At 41.9% G+C, this 22,664-nt stretch overlaps 1 protein-coding gene across 1 annotated transcript in view; it reads right to left on the bottom strand.

The window, feature by feature from the left end:
• Nucleotides 1–3,025: 3,025 nt before the first annotated feature.
• cep112 (centrosomal protein 112) overlaps nt 3,026–22,664 on the bottom strand; it is a 99,144-nt gene continuing 79,505 nt past the window's right edge. The window contains exons 24-27 of the mRNA XM_071473726.1: nt 12,940–13,029; nt 6,023–6,124; nt 4,034–4,098; nt 3,026–3,394 (exon numbers count right to left, since the gene is read on the bottom strand). Coding sequence (XP_071329827.1) covers nt 3,391–3,394; nt 4,034–4,098; nt 6,023–6,124; nt 12,940–13,029 — 261 coding nt within the window. The 3' untranslated portion in view covers nt 3,026–3,390. The remainder of the gene's footprint in view (nt 3,395–4,033; nt 4,099–6,022; nt 6,125–12,939; nt 13,030–22,664) is intronic.

Raw genomic sequence — 22,664 nt, 5'->3', positions numbered from 1 at the left:
TGGGTGTAAATGAGTAAAACACAGACCAGCTATGCAGGACTGAGTTAACTTTAGTTCTCCAGTATCAGCAGCTCCATGTAAAGCTAGTCTTAAGGATTTGGTGAGCTTCAAACAAAGTGCTTGTTGGATCATCTAACAGTGTCAGAAAGTTCCTTCCCGGCAGTGGAATTGGGTGGGGCATGCGTGAAACTAATTACTTGATAGGACGTGTCGTCTGACCCTGAGGGCTTAAGTGTTCATAGTTGTTTCAAATGGCCATACTTGGTGAGGCAAAAAGCCTGCTGTCACAGAGAGAGGGTGGGACGCGATGAATCGTACAAATGGGAACAACAGCACACATTTCAAGGGGCCTGTCCATGAAGGCATTCATGGTGTTGCAAAAGTTTGTTACATATGGCACCTGACAGCAGTTGTGTGAAGAATGGAAATAGAAAAGCTTGAGAGAGAAGTTCCTGTGATGCCAACTTTCCCATCTCCACACACCAGTTCAATCACTGCGTAAGGTAGGCATGATTGTTCAGATTGCCTGTTTCAGAAAACGACAAAAATTGTTGGACGTAGCTGACGTAGCCTAATTCTGACATCAGACATGTGTTGGTGGTCCTCATTATGCTTTAAACCAGGGGCTTAACAGATCATCAAACAGCATCTGAAACCTTTTCCAAGAGCAGAATTGGGTGAGATGTGGCTTTTTGTAACGTTCAAAAACAGACAATCTGTTAACCATGTAAATCACTACCTTACACAGCGATTGGTCAGTGTGGGGGTGTGGGAGTAGGCAGGGTTTAAACTCCTTCCTTAAGCTCTGCTTTGTCATTATTCACACAGCTACTTGCGTCACTTTTCGTGTACAACACAATTAATACCTTCAAGGAGGGACTGTCCAAGAGTTCATGCCAATGTCCCCATTTAACCCAGAGATCCACTGATGTTTAGTAAAGTAAAAGGCAGAGGTTCTCCGCAAAATCAAAAAGGACAGAGGCATAATTGTAAAGACAATATCGAGAGCAGGTAGATGTGTCAGGAAACAATAGCTGATCTATACCAGGTGTGCCAGCTGATTGCTCAAGTAGGCCTAACCTGTAAGATACAACATCAACACATCAATATCCAAAGCTTTGGGTATTGAACTTTTAGACCAGGGAAGGTTTATTTCTCTGTTATTTTGTACATTGTCTTTACATTACTGGCTTTTTCACAGACAGTTTACTTTCAGACCTGGATCCTGCTGATTATCGAGACATCTGCTGTTGTTTCCTGACATGTCCATCTGCTCCTGTGGATGGTTTTAAAGTATAACTGAACGCTTGAAACAGTAAAACAATACCACTAGCCCCGTTTGTACAATTCAATGGGTCAAGACTAAGACATGCAATAGACACAGACCTGTTTGAGACCAGTCAGGGAGGCGGTGGGATGTAGTTCTGAGGACGCTATGATAGCTTTTTGCCCCACCTTCAACTGTGAGCCACTCAGAAAAGGTTTAAAGACTTTTGGTGTATGTTCTAATTTGTTTGAAGCACACTGAGGCCATGATGACACAAGAATGTGATCACACATACAGCACATGCAAAAAAATACACGCATGATCCTATGTTGCAATTGTTATGAATCCTCTGTGCACTTCTGCCAGAAACAACAGACTTTACAAAGGCTTTGTGCTGAAAGACTAAATTCCTGTTTCTCAGATGTCGGTCTGACAGTCCTCTCTCCTTTCGTCTCTCTTTTTTTTGTTTCTTCTTCTGCTGCCTGAGCAGCAGAATCAGCACATCAAATAAATACAGAGAGGGGTATAGTGTTTCGATGGAGACGGCAAAACAGGTCACGGACAATGGGAACACATGGAAGTGCGTGAACTGCGGGTGTAAAAAAGCAATTCCAGTGCAAATGTGTGTGGGGACTTCTTTGAAATCAAATCTGATTTTGGAATTTAATAACAGCCCCAAAGTGTTTTCTAGGAAAAAACTGGAGTCTTCTGAAATGATCAGTATTCAAGTCCATGCATTCCTCACCTACCAGAGACTCACAAATACCAGTGGATGGGGGCTCATTATAAAGCCCATTCTTGGTCCACCAAATGTTATTATCATCATAAAACCTCCACACTCTGGAGACATTGGAGGAACCTTAGCGATACACTCACTTGTCAATTTATTAGGTACACCTAGCTTAAACTAATGCAATAAATTAGTCCTGTAATACATCCTCATTCAGGAATGTTTCAATGTTCAGTTTTTGTTGAAACTGTGTTAAAGAGGTGCTGATTCAACTGTGTGATAATTTTTGAGGCTGCAGTTTATGGTGCGGTTGACCTGTAATGCATTACACAAAGAGGTACTATATGTCTGTTTTCTAGCCTTCCCTTATTTGTTTGAATGGGGTGGACAAAATAATTGGAACATCTGGCAACATAATGCAAAGATGTTCAACAGCACCACTAAAATGATCACACAGTTGAATCAACACCTCTTTTGCATAGTTTCAACAAAAGCGGACATTATAACCTTCATGCAGGGAGGTTTTTATTGCAGGACTATTGTATTAGACTGCATTGCTTTCACCTAGGTGTTCCTAATGAACAGCCAAGTGTGCAGAAGCCATTTCATGAACTCCAGTGTCTGATTGATTCAGTTTGGGTTTGAGTGGAGCCGTTGGTAAAACACAAAGTGGTGGCAGAGGCAGAAACAGCAGGCCCAAGGACTGTAGTGTTTGGCCGGAGGTTCAAACAATCTACTCGCAGCTCTCTTTATCTGAACCAACCACAAACCCCCAACTACTATTTACAGTTCAAATGGGGGCTTGAGCAGAAAGGCGATGCTAAATAGTGATTGGGGAGAGGGGCATTCAAGGTCTTTGACTTTAGTGTTGAGTTACACAGCTAATCTTGGTTAACATGCATATTGTGGTCATATCACAACAAGGGCAACAGCATGACTTCCCCTAATTAAGGGATTAATTATAAGATATTTGAGGAAGATGAAAACATGCTCAAAATGATAAAAAAAAAAATAGCATGACAACAAAAGATGATGCAAAGCCTTTTATTAAAATAATCCATTTTGGTGTGGATATGGCAATTGATATAATATCTATTAAATATTGATAACAATATCAAGCTAATGAAATGAAAAACTATGAAAGTGACCAATGTAAGGAGTTGAGAACATAAAAATATTACTTTTCCATCAAGACAAAGCAAAACAACACAAATGTGACAATAAATAAACAGCTCATGTATTAAAACCATGAGAGGCAACAGCACACCACACTGAAAGATGATTGGTCCAGTGGCATGTTAGATGTGTAAAATATAGTCAATCATGCTCACATCTGATTGGGTGTCTTATCTTTCATTTCCTAGCCTAGGGTCAAGCAGTGGTTCTCCCATGGTTACCTGTATAGACAAAGTTGGGTTATTCCAGTGTTAAACCATTAAAACAACATAATAATACTTGTGCAGATTCTGTGCAGATTGTGATTCTAAAGAAAGTCATCATGAAAACATGGCTTAAATTTAAACCAACTCTTTCTGATTGACTGTTCCTTTGAGATTCTCAGCATCTCTGCACTTTAAGTTGTGAGGTAGAGTACAGTGAAATAACTGGTTATTTACTGTGATGTGTGTGACTGGCAGTCCTGAGAGATGTTTGCAGAAATGTGAGCGGCAGAATCGTTTGATTAAGCCTCTTATCACTGCGTATGTATAGATGCTTCTCATAAAGACATAAATGGCTGTTACAGTGTGATGGATAGGAGGCAAATCAAAGCTGTCAGGACTGGAAGCTGTCATAGTCAGACTTCATTGATGTAGCTGCACCATAAAAAGTGCGTAACACGCAGAGCGTACCCTAAGCCCATTAGTAATGCTGGATGTTCATACTCATGTATTCACTGTATACACTGTCAGAGGTATACTGACATGGCATTGAGGTATACACATACAAACACTGTACAGAAGTACAAACCTCCACATGAACTATGTACAGGCACGTACGCACACATGTTTCAATGCAATCTCAACAATCATGCTAACCTCCTGCTGCGGCAGGCATCCAGGTCTTCCTGTAGCAAAGACACTCTCTTCTGAAGGAAGTTAACCTGCAACACAGACACACAATGCAAAATTTGGCACAGAGTAATCTTCAAAATATACTCACTCTGACTACTTGCGTAATCAGTATGAGGGAAGTAGGAAACCAGTGCATCAGAATACAGAACTGGGAAGTGGAGAAGGAATGATGGCTTTAGGTCAGTTGTGTTTTTTGGGTGGAGGGGGTTAGCTAAGTAGAGGAAGGTGGAAGAAAGACTTGGTTGTTGGGTCCAGGGGTCAGGACAACAGGGGTTGGGGGTCAGGAGATCAGGGCAGAGAGGTTAAGGCGCATAGGGACAGAGGGAAGATTATGAGCCAGGTTAGTTGAGGTTAGGACGCTGCGAGACGAGGCCGCACCATTCTTTTGTTTGGCTACAAAGCAAGAGTTTATTTATGAAGTGTCTTTGGCCGAAGTGAAAATAAACCCCATCTACATTTACACGGCATCTAGAGCCTGGCAGAATAATCACGGCTCCAAAAGAATCTGTATTGTTCTGGGACTACCGTACTGGAGCCGAGGGTACATTCCTTTCTGTGGGGGAGACCTCAGGAAAGTTCTAGCATTTCATCTGGCACTTCACAGTGGTGAAGTATATGCAAAACCCCACCGAAATGTGGTCGGATGCCTCCAGAGACACAAAAACTCTCCCACCTTTTTTCGCCTATGTAAAAATAATGCATTTGAATGTGCAAAACCCAAGACGTTGTCAGTGAGAGGAGAGACTGCTCTGGTCACGAATCATGTCTTATAAACATATTCAATCACAGAGCTGTGGTCTGTGCACTGAAACGGGATCTTGGTAGACCTATTTGAACAAGGCAGGGGTTTATGATGAGCCCATTTTACAAAATCTTGTACTGCTAGATCTTATCACCACTACAGAAAACTCGCTTTTTGTTTACAATGTAAATGCAGAGAGAATGAAAGCCCTTTATTCCAATTCAGTGTCAAATGAAGTAAGAGACACGACTCATAGGAACAAAATGGCAATATGCATGTGGTTACGAAAGGGATGACTGTGTGATCTGATTGAGAGACAAGAGCCCCTTTTGCACAGCCAGTTCAAGGTGGGAATTTTGCACCTTTATTCTGCCTCACTGTTCTGGATAATTGGTGTGAACATGGAATTGGGGGAGGGGGGGGGGCATTGTTGCTCCACCAGTTTGATGGCAGTGGAGGTAGTCGTAGTCGAATCGACGTCTGTGCAAAAGGAAGCGCCAGCATGGCGGGACGGGATGCTGATGTGTTACACGTCACACCTCTGACTCCTGAACGCCAGGGTGCTATCTAAAAATCACACATGAGGGTGGAAATATGCCGGCTATGTTTTGTTAAGTGTAAACGAGCAAAGGTGGCATAATGAAGGGTCTTCTTAATGGCAGTATAGCAGGATGTCTGTGTGAAAGGGGCTATAGCGAGATTAAGGATTAAAAAGAGGATTGGCGAGAAGCGAGAGCAATGTGTATGATCAAGTGCTACATCAAAACCAATACCAAAGATGTCTTAAATATCATCCAAGCAATTAACTCTGACATGGATACTCATACAGAGCACTTGGGTTATGTTTCTGCCAGTTTGGTTGATAGCAGAGGAAACTGAAAGGCAATTTTTAAATAGTCAGGAACGAGTGAGGAACAGAATAACAAAACTGAAACGAATCTTCGTGCTTGACAAGACAAACTCTAACTCTGACAATCTGCTCGATCTACACTATCCAGTGTTATGGGGTGTTGTTATAAAATTCCTGTTTTCAATTCATTTTCAATTTCTGCTTGGCTGCCAGGTCAGAGTCCAGGATTTGTTACAAAGCGGCCTTTCTAGGGCCGTCGGGGATTCAGTGTCTTACTCATCTATACTTCTGTAGGAGAAGTGCAACCTGTCACAGCACTTGAACCTGATATTTTGTAAATGTTTGTACAGCAGGTTGTCACCTGAGCTTTCAGAGAGGTGATGGTGTCCTCCAGTTCCTGTCGGAGTTCAGCTGGCATCAAACCTTTGATCTTTTCCTCATACTCCTGACACACCACAGTCACCTGAGAACACAGAGGGAGGACAACAAAACAGCGTCAGTTGACTTAAAAGAACAACTAACCAAATAAAATTCATAAATTAAAATCATACATCAAATTTATACATTTGTATTATTTTTAATATTTGTATTTTCCATACACGTATACAATCACCTACACAGACCTGACATGTTTCTGTATTTATAAAATTTGTTTGTCTCTTTGGATTAAAAATAAATTTTGCTTTTACCGAGGACTCAATTTAAGGGTTCAACAATATGAGAAATTATCATTTTCAAGGAAATTAATAATATTAACCAATTAATTATTATTATTGTTATAACAGTAATCTGTTATAACATTACTGAATAAGTGTTTCTGCTTCCCATTCACATACACACTTGCATGTACACACTTCCAGACATGGTGACCAAATGAACAGCTCCCTTAGAGTAGGCACACACACTCGCACACAGACAGTGGGTATCCCCTCTTTATTCATGGCTCAGAGTATTCCCTCATTCTTCACAGCTCCTTCACATCTCCACAGGGGGTCCACAGTCCAGCGACTTGCTCTGTGCAACACCCCCTACTGGCTGCAAATGACTACAACCAGATCTGACACAATGCATTTATGGGCTCGACACAGCTGGGTTTAGAAGAGGACAGGGCCATGGTTGAGGGCAGAACACATCAAACGCAGTGGCAGCTCAATAGTGAGCTAGCTTGCTAGCTCCACTGGGGAGGACTGGAGGAAGTCTGTCTGGGGCTAAATTACACTCCACTAAACCAGAGTCTGATTATAGAAGTTGAAAAGGGTTTGGTTAGCGCAGCCCCCCCTCTTTCACCCACAAACACACATGAATGGATGCACACACACACACATACAGACAGACACACACACATGCACAAACACAGAGCTTTTACAGTATTGTAAAAGCATTTACAGCATTTTGAAAAGAGTTGCTGAATCAATTAATTCTGAGCTTGATGAATAGTTTAACAGACCTAGAGGAATAAACGGGCGCTGTGAAAAGCAACAGTTTTCACCCACATATTTCAAGGTGTAACCAGGGGAGAGTCTGAGTATTTTAACCGACCATAATGTCTTTGACAGAGCCAAAGTCCGAAGAACATTAAGAACATCCCCACACTCCCCACCTCTCATCAGTCCGGTCTTTCAAGTGAAGGGACCGTGAATGGAGTGAGGGGGAGGGAAAAAGATAGGTTTTCCTAAAATAATTTTCCTGTTGTGGATTTAACTGATTGTTCTGGCTTTGGCTAATTAATCTTCCCGGGCACAATGAAAGGGATTGGAAGGCACTTCAAAGCAAACCCCAGTATAAATGATCCCAACATGAAGCAGCTCACTTTGTCTCGGCACAGTGTGCAGTAGATTAGTCTGCCACAACTTTGCCAATTTTTCAGGCTCCTTCTGCCCTACTCACTTTAAAGCGTCAGGCCAATAACATTGGGCCGAGAGTCCATCAGTTTACAGAAATATGTCTTTTTCTCGCAGTGTGAGAATGAAGTCAAGGATAATTTGAGAGTGACTTTTTCAAACAAGTGGCAAGAAAAAGGGTTTTCAGAAGCTTTAATTTGAATGTCCAGGAGTTAAAAAATGAGCTGAAGCTACGGGACTGCAGATTTTCGAAATGTCTATCTCTATCTATAGTAGCTTCTGTAGTCATAACAGAATGGCTAGCCAAGACAAAACACACTCCACTACCTCAGACCAAAGCAATAAACAATGGTTGAATAAACACATCCCTTACCAACCACTCTGAATATAAGTCTTAGACTCTTCAAAAGCCAAGCTCCTTAGTTTTGCATTCTTGGTTCATGTATGGTGCAGTCACCGCAGCAATGAGAGATCCGCTCTGTCTAAATTACAAGCTCCTTTGTGGCAAATGCTGTCTCCATTTTTCTTCCCATACATTAGAATGGGCAAGCTACAACGGGGTATTCACCGGGACTCAAGGAGAGCAACAGGGACGAGTGGATAGGGACAAGTGGATAGTGTACATACAATCGTAAGGCTGATCAAACTGGACAAGCCATGCTTTAATAACAATGAGTGAGGGAAACCCAAACTAGAGATAATATATTATATGATATAATAATGTTGTGTATCTAGCATCTTCATGGATAACTGCACTGAATGGATGGTCTGGCTGCTGCAGTGAGACTGACAGGGATCACATATACACATACTGCATATACATAAATATAAATATATACTGTATATCTACGTTAACTTGATACCGATTGTGCTCTTGCTGCAAAGTAGTCAAAGAGTTTGCAATCACATCTTTCCACTGCATGTCTAATGAAAGCTTAGCCATAGTTTACTATGCAATGTGTGTGGGTGGAAGCAGCAGCCTTTCTTTGTAACAACACCTCTATTGTGGAAACGTATCCTAGCCTCACAGACACAGAAAAAAGCAGACAAGGACAGGTAAAGTACCAATTCAAATTTCTGACTTCACCATTTCTCTCAGTGGTGTTAGAATTCAAAACAGGAGCAACTCACAAACTCCCCAAAGATGTCTGCCTCGTTCCCTGAGAGACATTGTTCCTTCAGCTTTGCATCCTCTCGCCTCTTCCAAGGTCCCTCCTCTTAGATCTCTATTTTTCTCCATGCAAATACATATTTTTCTTTTCTTTCAACATCTTTTTACAGCAAAGGCATGTTTGTTTTTCTGACAGGTGGCAGGAGGCATGTGATGGAACCTGAAAAAAAAGCCTGCTCACTATTAGCACAGATGTTGGGTGTCATTGAACAACACTATTGATCAAACCTTGCATGAGGTTTTGGTCATTGACGGACTCCAGATGAGAATGAGCAGGAAAGAAAAGAGAGGGGAAACACAGAGAAGAAAAGTGTGCCACTATTTCCCAAAGCAATGAAAGGGGACTTTGACTTTCTGGAGAAAAATCAGATTTCATCTCCACAGCTCTTTTTAAAATGAGATTTTGTTTGTTCCTGATGAAGCGTGATTCTCTAGTTTTGAAGACTGCAAGCAGCGGCAGTCGTTTTCCCCTCCCAGTCATCTTAAAATGACAACATTTCATCTATATATAGTCTTTAGATTGTGGTTTTGACTTTCCCTTGCGTTTGGTACTGTCACATGGCGTGGTTTTTGACAGCTGCCAGCAGAAAGGAACAAGCCCTCAACACTTTCAACGTTCAAATGAAGTTTGTCACATCGTTGGGAAGCTTGATGTATGCTAATGAAGTTGGGGTGTGTGTGTACAGGCTTGCGTGGGACGGGTTGTGGGGTTGGGGAATGAGTAGCTGCTGGAAAGACATTTTTGATATACCCCCTTGTTCCAAAGTGACAAAAACCTTGTCAGGAACAAGGGGGTACATCAAAAATGACGCCACTCACAAAGTTTGCACCTCCACATCCATTGACTTGGCACTCAGAGAGTTCACCAAGGAGCAATTTGAATTCAAAAACGCTTTGCTGCAAGAGGGGAAAAAAGAAACCGCTTCAAAAAAAGGAAAGAGAAAAAGGAAAAAAGGCAGGAGGAGATTAGAAGAGGCTACAGATCTTTGTGAAGTTGTTAGAACTATAAGATGGATTGGAAGCTGCTGATGTAATGTGCCTCAACAAAAACAGCACACAGGAAAATGACTGAGCTTACAGAACTTAAGTTCAGCTCCTCTGCATTTTTATGTCTGCATCAATACTGAAAACAGCTTCAGAAATTATTTATTTTTTATTTTACTCCCATGTTACAGGAGGATACATCACTATGCCCACTGTATCATTATGTATTTATACAAAGAGCTGTACTCTGCAACGTTCTGCTCCTTTCTTCAAGGAGAACTGTACCACACAGTGAGCTGCTGATCCGCCATTTTAGAGTGGGGGAGCCTGTGAGGGCCCTGCTAGTGTAAGGCAAGCAACATCTGTAAAAGTCTGGGCAGAAAGGCTGCTTTAGCATGAGAGGGCTCAGATTACAAAGACACGTCTCGACAGATAAGCTTGCGTAGTATCAGTGTGAGAGGACTGAGAGTGGAGGCCCTCAAGTTTATTATCATAAACTAGAAACAATGCACACACGCATTGGTATGCACCCAGCAATGCAGATGCACGTGATGTAGGCCTATACTAACACAGTCACTCAAACCAATCAAAAACATACAGTAAGGCCTGTTTTCCCATTGATACCATGCACACTCAAACACACACCTGACCTTGGGTGAGAGCAGGCTAAATATATGATTCAGACAGTCTCTCCCCACACAGGGAGAAGAAATGAGAACCATTCACACACATGTTTAGCTCTGAGGAAGACACTGTATACCCACTGGTCTCATGTAAGGGACAGGTACAATGTGAAAGGGTGCAATGACAGGATGAGGACGATGTTGGGAACACTAAAACAACATCAACAGATAAAAAAAAAAAAACATCTTTACATTGAGGTATTACCAAAACAACAATCAACCATCACCAAAAAAAAGCAGTGATTTCTGGTAGCCAAGAAAAAAAAGCATCAATCGGACCTCATTGCACACCTTTACACTCAGGACTTATCTACCCACTGAGAAGTTTTGATGACTGATTATTGAAGACTAAAGAGCATTAGCAAGATGTTGTTTTCTATGATGTTTGAAAGACACAAACTGTCTTGTTTCTATGTTGTCTTGTGCTAGGTTTGATGATTAGCATGATGTTTTTATGATGCATATTTATATGTGCATTGGTAATGGCAAGACAAAGGTAATGCCCAGAACCTGTCCGTCCTATGAGAGACAGCTATTAGATGGGTGCAGGCAATTTAACCGTATACACTGCCACTGCCTCTTCTTAACTCTGATCAAGTCACGCTCTATGTCGAAACATTAGTTGCTGCATCTAATTAAAAAGCTCTTAATTTCACCATGTGCTTCAGATCTCATCACTCCTGATCCTGCGTCAGTTGTCCTGTCTGTTCAGGCACTGAGTTTAGCATCGAGTCGGCTGATGAGCTGAGATTCCTTAATTCTTATTCTACCATGGCTCACTTCCTGCTTGTGTCTTCACTGCCAGCTTTGTCACAGCAACACAATCTGTGATAAATTAGTGAAATGTGTTTGTGTCAGAGAATCAAGAACTACCTAAAATTGGTACCAAATGCTTAGTCAGATTCTCAGTCTTATTTACCCATCCTTTGTTTCAACATCTTGCCTGGTTTAAATCATAATGTTGCTGATTTTATACCAGAAAGCAGCTCAATGCACAACGAGTATTGGTGGTTTTAAGTGTTGTAATGTGCTTCATAAAAGCATAAATAATAAATGAAAATACCATTAACAGAAATTATGTTTGCATTCTTGCTGCGTTTAAACAGAACGTCATGAAACTTAAAAACATTAAATTACAATTGTGTTGTTTTGTGTTCACATCTTCAAAGTAGACAGCGAACATGAGTCACTGAATCAACATCATCTAGTGGTAAGAATATTTCATGGCGTCGTAATCTGTATTATAACATCTTTCACTACTAACACAGACAGACAGAGTATCTGAAGTAATGTGCAAGATGCTGAAAATGATCTTGATAAATACTGACTTTTTTCATACTTTGTGTCACTTGCTTAAACATTAGAGGAGGTGATAACATATGAAAATAATCTGCCATAGTGGTTGTGAAGGAACTTTGACTTTTAGACAAATAGGGATAAAAAGATTTACTCTTCACCTTGAGAACAAAATACTAGCGAGCAGACACATTTCTTCAAACATTCCTTGCATTTGCAACTTGCTATACTGCTCTGCAAAAGTGTTTATCATATCAAGGGATTTTACCAATCTTTGGAAGACCGTTTCAACAATAAATCAATTCATTATGGCTTAAACAGAGTGAATAATGCAATAAAAATATATAAATGCAAAGCCAAAAAAGAGTAATTCAAATCCTCATCCAGACAAAATGCTCTGATGTTATAGCGCAGCTCTTCCTAAGTCACAGGAAACAATGTGCAGTGCCTCTTGGACAGGGTCAGTGACCAACAGCTCCTAAAAACCACTGACCCCTTCCTACAGATTTATGACCACCAGACACTGAGGTGTGTGACGAGTGTGTGAAGTGTGTACAAGGGTCAGTAGGCGGATCAGAGGGGACACAAGAGAATGAATGCCTTTGGTGTACATACCAGGGTACAAAGAAGAGCCTCCTGTGTGAGTGTAGTCATTAGTGCTTTCTTCTCTGTGTGTGTCAAGGTCAAAACAGAGGCTGATTACAAGGCATTCTGGAGAGCCATGGGGAGTGTGTGTGCATACAGAGGCTTCCCTCTGAACACAGGCGGTGGTGGCATTCCTGGCCCTAGGCGCTGGCTCTTGAAGCCAAATCTCAAGGAATTTGGGAAATGTGCGAGGGGGCATATCTCTGGCTCTGAACAGGAGAATGAAAGATGGAAGAGTGATGAGGGGAGGGCAGGGAAGGAGAGGAAGAATCAATTTTGTTTGTCTTTTGTGGCCCCCTGGAGGGTCTAGTAAGGATGGCAACTGCGGGGTGAGGGGCTAGGGACATCAGGTGATGGGGGAGCAGAGATGGGTGTTGAAAGGCTCAGTTAAAGGAGTCAAGAATCCTAAAAAGGTTGGCATGATTATACATGTTATAATCATATAGATGTTATGTGGTGGCACGAAGCAAAAAGAAGTGTGATGAAAAGGCTGAGGGCAGTGGGTTGAAAATCCTCATGTTGAGCAGCAAACATGATGCAATGCTAATGGTGAGGAGCAAATGAGTTTGAGTAAGAGATTGCCTGCCTCTCTTGTAGATACCTGACAAGCATGAAAAAGAGATAGTGAGAGATGGAGAAAAAAAGAGTGATATATTACCTTCTCTTCAGTCTCAAGCTCTTTGCTAAGCAGTTTCTTCTCTGAGCAGTGCAGCTGCCTCTGTAGACTTTCCACCTTTTCCTGCAGAGCCTGGGGGAAGGGAGAGACAGACAGTGTTGTCGGCTGACTGACAGAAAAAGAAAAGCAACAGGATCGGTGTGGTGTAATGTGTAACTGACGCAAAGTGTTATACACTAATCTATAGTTTTATTTGTGCAGAAAAGGAACAGGATGACTCTGAATGAGAGACTGATCCAAAGAGTGCAAGTGAGAAAACAAGAGAGATGAGAAAATATTCGAGACACAGAAAGGTAGACAGAAGGGAGGGCAGAGGGATAGTGAGGAGAGATGCAGCCTGTGATTAGTTCTCACATGTTAAAAGGCTAATAATAAAGTCACGACAGTAATTACTAGGAAGCCTCCCTCATTAAGCCCAAACTCAATTTTGGACAAGGACACACAAAAAGAGTGACTTCAGGGAATTAGCAAACTTTCTAGGCTTTTGTAAAGCTGCATTCCTTTAAGGATCATTAGTTCTTTGATGGCAATAAGAGAGATATACCGTATCATTTAGTGGATAAGGACCCCTCTCATATGAGGTCCACTACCTGAGTTGATCAAATTTCCCCCCAGGGAGCCAATAAAGAATTTAATCTGTTTTGCTTTCTTAGATTGAGGCAAGAAAGAAGAAAAGATTGAAAGAAAAAGGAAAAAAGAAAGAAAGAAAATGCACTGTATGCATGTGTGTGTGTGTGTGTGTGTGTGTGTGTAGGGCAGTTTTTCCCTTTCTGCCTGTAAGTGATAGCAGTGGAAAGAAAGGCGCAGTTCCTGCATGTGACACAGAACCAGATGTTTTGCGTGCACATGTGGACACTTCGTTTTTGATTAGTCTGCATGAAAAGCAGAGTGATATGTGCACACTTGCAAGTGTGCTTCTACAAAAGTAGACACACACACACACACACCTTATCATAAAACCACAGACATGCTTTTACACTTACACACACACACACATCCACTAATAACAAGTGTGAGGGGCACTGGTTAGCATCAATCTCATCAGTGTTGCTCCCCAGTGGAGTTGACTGAGCAGGCCAGGTGTTGCCTTGTTGATTCTCAGGGTTGAAGGAAACTCAGTCAAGGTGATAGACATGACCACCTGATCTACAACCCACCCCACTGACATAAATCACACACACACACACACACACACACACACACACACACACACACACACACACACACACACACACACACACACACACACACACACACACACACACACTGTTAGGCTTCAGGGCCAGGACTAAAAAGGACAGAATGGGCAAAAACAGTTGAACTCTTTGTTGTCGGTGAGATCATTAGATACAGTAGTTGTCACAATAGTTGGAATTATTGGAAAGCCCATATCATCATATTTTGACATGTAATCATTTTAAATAGTTAATAATAAATAATTTGTGGTGTAGATTGCAACACAGTATGAACCCACACCAGAACTCCACTGATGGATTTCTCAATCAACACATATTACTAGACTCATGATTTTAGAGCATGGTGAGGTCAGTTTCAGCTCTGCAGCATGAAAGGCAACTGGTCTCCAGCGTGCTGATCCTATTAATCAGGCTATTTCTTAGGCAGTCACGATCCCATTACAGTCCACATATCCATCCAGTGCAACCTCTTGCCTTCGATTTCATCATTTCATTTTGTTTATTGGTGAATCAAAGGCTCAACGACACTAGAAAAGCACTTTTAGTGGAGCTGACACCATTTTCAGATTGTAGTGGTCAAGATGTGTGAGTGTGAGGTTTTTCCCCTTTTTCTTTTGGAGTTTTTCTTTGTCTGAATCAAAAGTCTAACAATAGACAGAGCCATAGAATGTGTTGTACAAACTGTGAAGCCTTCTGAGACAAGTTTCTGGTTTTGGGTAATATAAATAAAAACAACTGAGCACTTGATTTTAATCAAACACAAACATTATACTACTGTATGACAAAGTATATTTTTCTTGTTGAATGCCAGTAGATTCTAGTGGCTCTAGTAGGTATTTCCAGTAGTTACTTACTGTAACCCTGACCCCACATCTATCCTTTTAGGCAGCTAATGAAGAAGATGAGAGACAAACCAAATCTGACTTGCTAAAGCCACTTCTGATTCACTGCATTGTGACACAGCATTTCTGGACCAGGTCTTCTGGGAAGTAAGGCAGACTAGCGGGACTCACTGGTGACGTGTTCTTCTCTTTCATGTGGGTTCTGTATCTGATGTGCTCAAAACAACTCTGAGGGTAAAAGTTCAGCACTTGTCACTTCATTAATAGAAATATATGGGATGATTTTGCTGATGAATAAAAGCTCTTTGTGAGTCAGAAAGACCATGGAAATATTTAGTCATTATTGCTGTCTGGCATACACAGTATTTAGGGCTTCAGCGCACAGCAACAGATATTGCTCTAAATCTGATAGATGAGGATATTAATTAAAAAAATATAAAGAGAGCAAAACAATATGCAGACACCTGTTTACACCTGCACAGCCCTCCTGATGCAGTATGAAAACCATTACCTGAATTTCCCTGAGGGCAAACATCTTAAACATTAATGACTTTTCACATTAATCTCATTTCTCTGACTAATAATAACTATATTCACCCATAAATAATTTCTCAAATTATTTATGGGTGAATATATGTACAAACAAGTCACTGTCAAGTTCTGGAGCCCTTTTCTAAGTCTAAGAAGTCAAGAACACACAAAATGCTGGTTGTTTCTATAGTATTGAATGTGCAAAGGTGCATGAATGCCTGTGTATAGAGGATTCAGCTAAAGTGTCTCCAGATGCTCAGGGTGATATGGTCTTTATCAGCCATGCAGACTGGGATCATTGTGAACCAGCCAGGAAGAGGGGGAAATCAGATTTCCTTAGGGACAGATGGAGGGAGGGGATGTGGAGGGTGGAGGATGAAAGAGAAAGGTGCATGAAGGAGAAAAAAGTAAACAAAATGCAAAGCCCAAGGCCTGGGAAGATAAGACAGAAATGTGACAATATCACAAACAGAGAAATGAAGAAGGGAAAGTTCAGAAAGGTGAGAATGAGTAACAGCGAGATACTGAGTAGGAGGAGAGGGACATGAAGAAAAACATGTGGCCGGAGTGAAGAGATAGGGCAGCGATGTACCTCTGTTGCACAGTCCCACAGTCAGGCGCTTCAAGGCCCCTCTCACCTCTCCATCAGCAACGTGCCTCTGCCTTTCATTCCAAAGTTTGGCTCAAAGGATTAGCAAGGCACACGCGCACACAAGCACCAACAAACACAGCGCTCAGAGCAATCCATGCAGGTATAGGCATGCATTAATATTAACAGCAAAAGTTCTAAAAATGTGAGTGTTACACTCAGTTAAATGAGTGTGCAATTCCAGTATTGTATGCAGACAAACATATACACACACAGGCACACAGACACACCAATGCCTGAGTCATCTTTCCTGGGTGGTCCTCCTGCTCAGATAAGGCAAGCATGTTTCCCTAGGGTGAAGTAAAAGCAACAGAGGGCAGGAAAAAAAGCAAAGAAGAAAGAAGAGAGGGAATAGTGGGAGGAGGAAAAAAGGCCAGGGGCCTCTTTAAACTTGGTGTTTTGTTAGGAGCCGAGCTGCTCTTCATGTGCGGCAGGGCCTTCTATTTGCAGCGTGCTGTCAGAAGTTTCTCCCAAAGTCTGGATTAAAGAGATCCTCTAATGACACTGAGGCTGGACGACTTCAGACAGCAGCAAAAACCTCACACTGCACCGCCTCCAGCCAAGGACACACACACACACACACACACACACACACACACACACACACACACACACACACACACACACACACACACACACACACACACAGACAAGAAAAAGGGTAAGAACAGATACATACACAAGGGGCACGAAGCACACAGACATGCATAAGCAAAGACATAGTATGTGGACTGCGCCCACACACACACTAGCTTTAGTAGAAAAAGGCATAGTGTGTATGTACGTCTACTGATCTAATAGTAAATAATAAAGGAGGTGCTAACCTCAAGGAGAGATGGATGGCCAGAGAGATGAGCACAGACTCTCTTTTATCTGCACTTTTATCAAAAGATTGTGGGAAAGGTAAAGAAGTGAGTGTAAGAGAAGCTGTAGGAGGAGGAGGAGGAGGAGGAGGAGGAGGAGGGAGGTCTCCCTCCTGAGGTGTTAGAGAAGAGAAACTTTTGCTTTTGCTTTGCTGTCTGTCTGTCTGTGTGTAGGAATAAAGAGACATGCTTTAGCAAGTCAACCAGGACAGCCCCTCTGAAAGATATCATTGATATTGGTATGAACCGACTTGCTTTCAGCACTTTGATGCTTTTCAGCACTTTTCCCAGAGTTTATTCTGAACTGAAATGGGAAGATACTGCGATGGCAGCAGTAGTGTACCTCTTCTGAATGGCAAACAGAACATTATCTCGTCTATTGCAACGTGCACATATGACGGCACAGTTATGGAGGCACCTTTCCTAGCACTGATGAAAATAGTAAGACAATTGCTGCGGTAATGAAGACATGTTGCAACCGAGCTATGCCCACAGGGGGAACACACTGTTCTCTATCTTTCCGTCTCTGTCGCTTTCAGCTGCTGTGAGCTACAGTAGAAAGAGAATAGGAAACAACTCTGTAATATGCACCATATGCCTAGTGCGTGTGTTTGTGTGGGGGCTTACATACATATATTCTGTTTATCAAATAGTATATCATTCAATTGATGTTAAGTTTAGCAAAAGTTACAAATACAATTGCAGCCTCAAAACTCTTGACAAAGTGTTAAAAAACATAGATCACTGTTCTCACTCAGGATCGAATATTCAGAAAAATATTCACACAAATTGCAACAGATAGGAGCAAGCAACAATATGCGTCTACACACATTTAACTGAGATTATTTTACCAAATTAGCTCAAGTCAGTTGTCCATCCTCTTGACTGCTGACCACTGTGTTACAGCGTAATTTACATAAACACTAATCAAAAAGAGGTTGCGGTATTAAGTTATATTGCAGATATTAACATAATAATTTATCACTGTGTGACTGTGAAAGAGCCAAATGTAGTGCTGAACATGTTGACAATTATTACCCAACTCTACAGCTCAATGCAGATTTGACCTGTTTACACTCATTGCATTGGTTTTACTTTACTTTACATAAACTAGATGGTTGAGTCACTGCTCTTATTAATCTCAGTATTGAAATATAGGAACCTTACACCTCAGCCATAACAACTTGATAAGACAATTGTATGTCAGGGTTGTTTCTGTGAAATTGTGTAATTTAGTATTTCTGTCCCCTGAGTGAACACACATCTCTAACTATACATGAGATTCATTACAAGACATTAGACCATAATGGTTTCTTTGTACTTAGTATTAGGCCTGTGGTTTAATGAGTAATTTCCGTTTGTTGTCCTTGAGTGGAGTATGTCCTCTATGAGCTGTTCTACTTCCCACGTTCCCTCATAGCATCCTGGAATGTTATCTCTCTCCTACTTCCACCTCCTCTGATATGTGGATCAAACACTGCCGGGAATCTACCCACAGCCGGAAAAGTCATCAATCAGCCAACACAATGCACACACAAAGAGATGCACGCGCACACAAGCATTTACATGGACATGAAGGCATATGGGTACTTACACAGACACATAAAGAGAATCACAGAGTGACAGAGAGGGAAAGGGATCCATGCCTTCACACGGATCTAAAATGTCATATTTCTAGTTGACACCATTGCTAATATAAAGCAGAAAACAGGCCTGAACTTGAAGTTGCAGTGTAGCCTTACTGACAGCCATACAAGGGGCAGGTCTGTGCCCTGGATTGTACAAAATGGTTTACATTTTTGCTATAACTCTCCTCTCATCATTTATAAAAGTCAATTATTCGGTCAATGCCTGAGTTAAATATTGTAAGTAAATCTCTTTGACTTGCTAATGTTTGATGTCTTCGCTGGTCGTTTTTGCTTCGTCTGTCCACCATTTCGCACTAGATAGCATGTAGTACAATCAGCATATGTGAGCTGGAAGCAGTAGCCCATAACTTTATATGCAAAGGTGCTGTTTTGGTTTATTGGACAGGCAAACCAAAGATTCGTCTAAAGGCATAAAACTGTCTGCACAGAGCTACAGACTGAGCTGTTGACTCAGTGAGATTGGCAGTAATACACATATTCCAAAGAGCCATTTGATTCAGTGTTAATATTGGAAACATTTCCTAATACAGCTTTAAATAAAAAACAGGAAAATTGTACACAGGTTAAGAAGAAAGTGACAGAAACACAGATGGCTTAACAAACTTTGGTAAACAAAGCGTAGTTCAAGGTTGACATAAAGAAAATAGACATGGCTTGAAGGATGTGCACAGACACACGAACAAGTAGACAAATGTGCACACACATACACACAACGATTGAGGCAGCTCTTTGCCTCTGCAACAGAGGGTATCCAGCACACCTGTTCTTGATCCACTGCTGCCATTCCTTCCCACAGGCAAAGTCATCCTTTCAACCCCCTCAGAAACTAATGCATATATATCTACAGAACTACAGACAAACTGCAGCTGCTACAACTAGTCTCGCTGAAGGTGTGCGTGTTTGCGTGGCTGTGGCTGTGTGCAGAGGAAACTTGTCCCTCGTTACTGTTATGCATGCATAAAAGCAAAGCGCCAGGATCACATGGACTCCATTTAAATTTGACAAAGAAATGTACACTCCACATTGTCTAGTGTTCAAAGAACAGTGCACCTCATGCATTCACTCTCATCCTCAAACAGAGTGAGACAATGGTCACTGTTGCATTATGTACTGTGTCTGCTGTCACTTCACCCGCAGGACACCACAACAGTCCTTCTCTTTGGCTAGCACTAGCAGTTACTGCAGGATAGGCCCGGATCAAAGGTGTGTACCTCTGTCTGGCTCTGTGTGCATGTGTATGTGAAAACACAGGGTGTGTGTGGGTGTATGTTACAGAAAGCAACACTATTGAAAGTTGTAGAAACAAGGGCACTAACTCAAAGCTATGTTTGTGTGCGAGTTTGAGGGACAGAAAGACACAGATAAATACTTAGTGAGGAGAAAACAGAGAGAGAGATAGAGTAGAGAAAGGCCCATGTGTAAGAATGAGACATGAACAATATGTTAAAGGTGTGTGTGTGTGTGTGTGTGTGTGTGTGTGTGTGTGTGCATGTACAAGTATACGCGCGTGGCAACATTCGGCAGGCAGAAAGACAGGAAGCACTGCTGTGGGGAGCAGGAACAGCGATGCTGATCAAAGCCCAGGCGGGTGACACTGTGGGCGGAGTGCCATTGTTTATTCACCAGCCACCTCTCCCTTTTGGCAGGGCGAGGTGAGCATGTGTGCTTGTGTATGTGTGTGGAGACAGACAGAGTTTGAGACAGAAAGAGTTCGAAGATACAGAGTTGGAGAGAGAGGGTGTGAGAGACAGAGAAGACACAGTGTGTGTGTGAGTGTGGGTGTGTGTGTCTTTGTACCTTTCTCTTGGCAGACTAATGTGGGCTTGAGGTCTGTCAGATTTGGCAGCTGCACATTTCAGGCAAGTGCACACGCACACTTATTCATACGGCCTTGCACATTCACATGCACGCGCACACAAACACACACACACACACACACACACACACACACACATACACATATTCATACACACACACACACATACACACACAAAGAAACACACTACCTGTGCACATGGCCACATAAACACACATCATGCACTCAAGTAATCCCAACAACTTCACTATTAAACTTCACATTTACCTCAAACCCTTGTGTCTCATCAAAGAAAGAAAATTCATCCACAAATAGAGACACTTCACTAAGATACCACATGTAGGGAAACAGATGACATCAGGAAGTGAATACTCCTCTAACCCAAATGTTGGCTATGTCCCAATGTGCTACACTGGCGTCCTCTATATTGGTTCCCATTCCCCTTACCTGATATGAATAGACTGAACAGATGAAAGCAAATGTGACACTTGCATCTTGCTTTCACCTTCCACAGTCCTTTGACACCGGGTGGGTTCCAGTGCATTAAATAAATATATACACGATATAATATGATCAGAAGTAGTGACCCACTAACTACTTTAACCACAAGTCCATATGTGAGATCATTGATAGGAAATGGAGGCAGGAAGTAAGCTGAAACATTGAAGGGGAATTTACAAAACCTCAGATTCTTTTTTATTTATTGTCCAATGTACCAAAGCAATGAGCTTAAAGTGGGTAAATGCTGCAGAGTTTGATTTCAGCAGTACTAGGAGAGAATTCATATTACATGCAAGAATTTGTTTCAGTGTGAAAATCCCTAATGGAGCTTTAAGTTCACATCAGAGGGTCAAAACAACGAGGCTGCATGGTGCCCCACTAGTCTCATTAATCTGGACCAGGGTTGTGCGGTAACCAGCCTGTGCACTTTTCTGCAGAGTAGAGCAGCACCAATGCAAAGCCAGTGTCCCTGTCTGTGACAACACAGGCCAAGCAGGCACACACTCAAGTACTCATGCCTAAACACACACACACAGACACACACATACACACACACACACTATGCTCCCACGCACAAACCACACAAAAATACTCCTCCACCTAAAAGTCACTTATACAAAAAACCCCAGATAATGAGCATACTTAACTGTACTATGGTTGTTCTTAAAAAAAGGGGGTTTACAAGATACAAAGGTCTGTGCAGTTAACACCGACATTTAAGAAGTCACAAATACAGTAGAGCCACAGAGGGAGCTAAATTCAGGCTAGAAACGGCGGAACAGAGCTGGCAAGGAAAAAAAGGGACATCTGATCTGGTGCAGCATGCATTCAGAACAACTGTTTTGGGATTATCCCAATTCAAATGCGCGGCTAACTTTGATGTTATTTTCTTCCCCTCCCATTGTCTGAAGCCCCTCGCTCTCTTCATAATCCGAGCCCTTTGAAGTGAGCAGCATGGAAACAATGTCAGCAGGCGACACACTCTCTCTGATGGCCCACTGACAGCTCTCTGCCATTTCTTTCGTTCCTTTTTCTCACTCCCCCTTTCTTCCCTTGTCCGTCTGTTTGCTGTCTCAATCCTCACACTTCCTCCAACCTTTCTTTGCCTCTCCCTTTCTTCCCTTCCTTGTTTACCATCTCACCCGCCTCCTCTCCCTTTTCTTTCAAGTTTACACCAACTCTATTTTATTCCTTTATTTTCTGTCTCTTTATTTACTGTTTGGCCAATCTTACCTTCTTCTCCCCCACTGATTCTCTTCTTCCCCTCATGTCTGGCCTTTAATAAGCAATTCAACCATTAATTGGAGTCTCATTAGCGGGTGGTTAATACAGCGGGGATCATAATAATGAGGACACAGATAATGGAAACAGAAAGCTTTTGTCTGCTCCCAACACATATGCCAAGGCCTGTGTCTTGTATCACAGTCTACAACAAGGGAGACAACGTGTGTGTGTGTGTGTGTGTGTGTGTGTGTCATGGTACAGTTGCATTCAGTTGCATTACAAGCAACAAAGCAACAATATGAACAAGTGTAGCTGGCAACAGTGTCACAGAGTCTCCCTTAAATAATCCAGAGCCCCACGGAACATCATAACACAGTGGCAAACATTGCATGGACATTTGAATGAAGTAGGGATGAATTATTGTGCAATTTGTATT

This window comes from Trachinotus anak, unplaced genomic scaffold, assembly GCF_046630095.1.
Source record: "Trachinotus anak isolate AG129_WGS33_773 ecotype Australia unplaced genomic scaffold, CSIRO_AGI_Tana_v1 ptg000003l, whole genome shotgun sequence".
Classification (NCBI taxonomy): Eukaryota; Metazoa; Chordata; class Actinopteri; order Carangiformes; family Carangidae; genus Trachinotus; species Trachinotus anak.
Note: the sequence above shows the minus strand (reverse complement) of the source record. Positions and strands in the feature narration are given on the sequence as shown.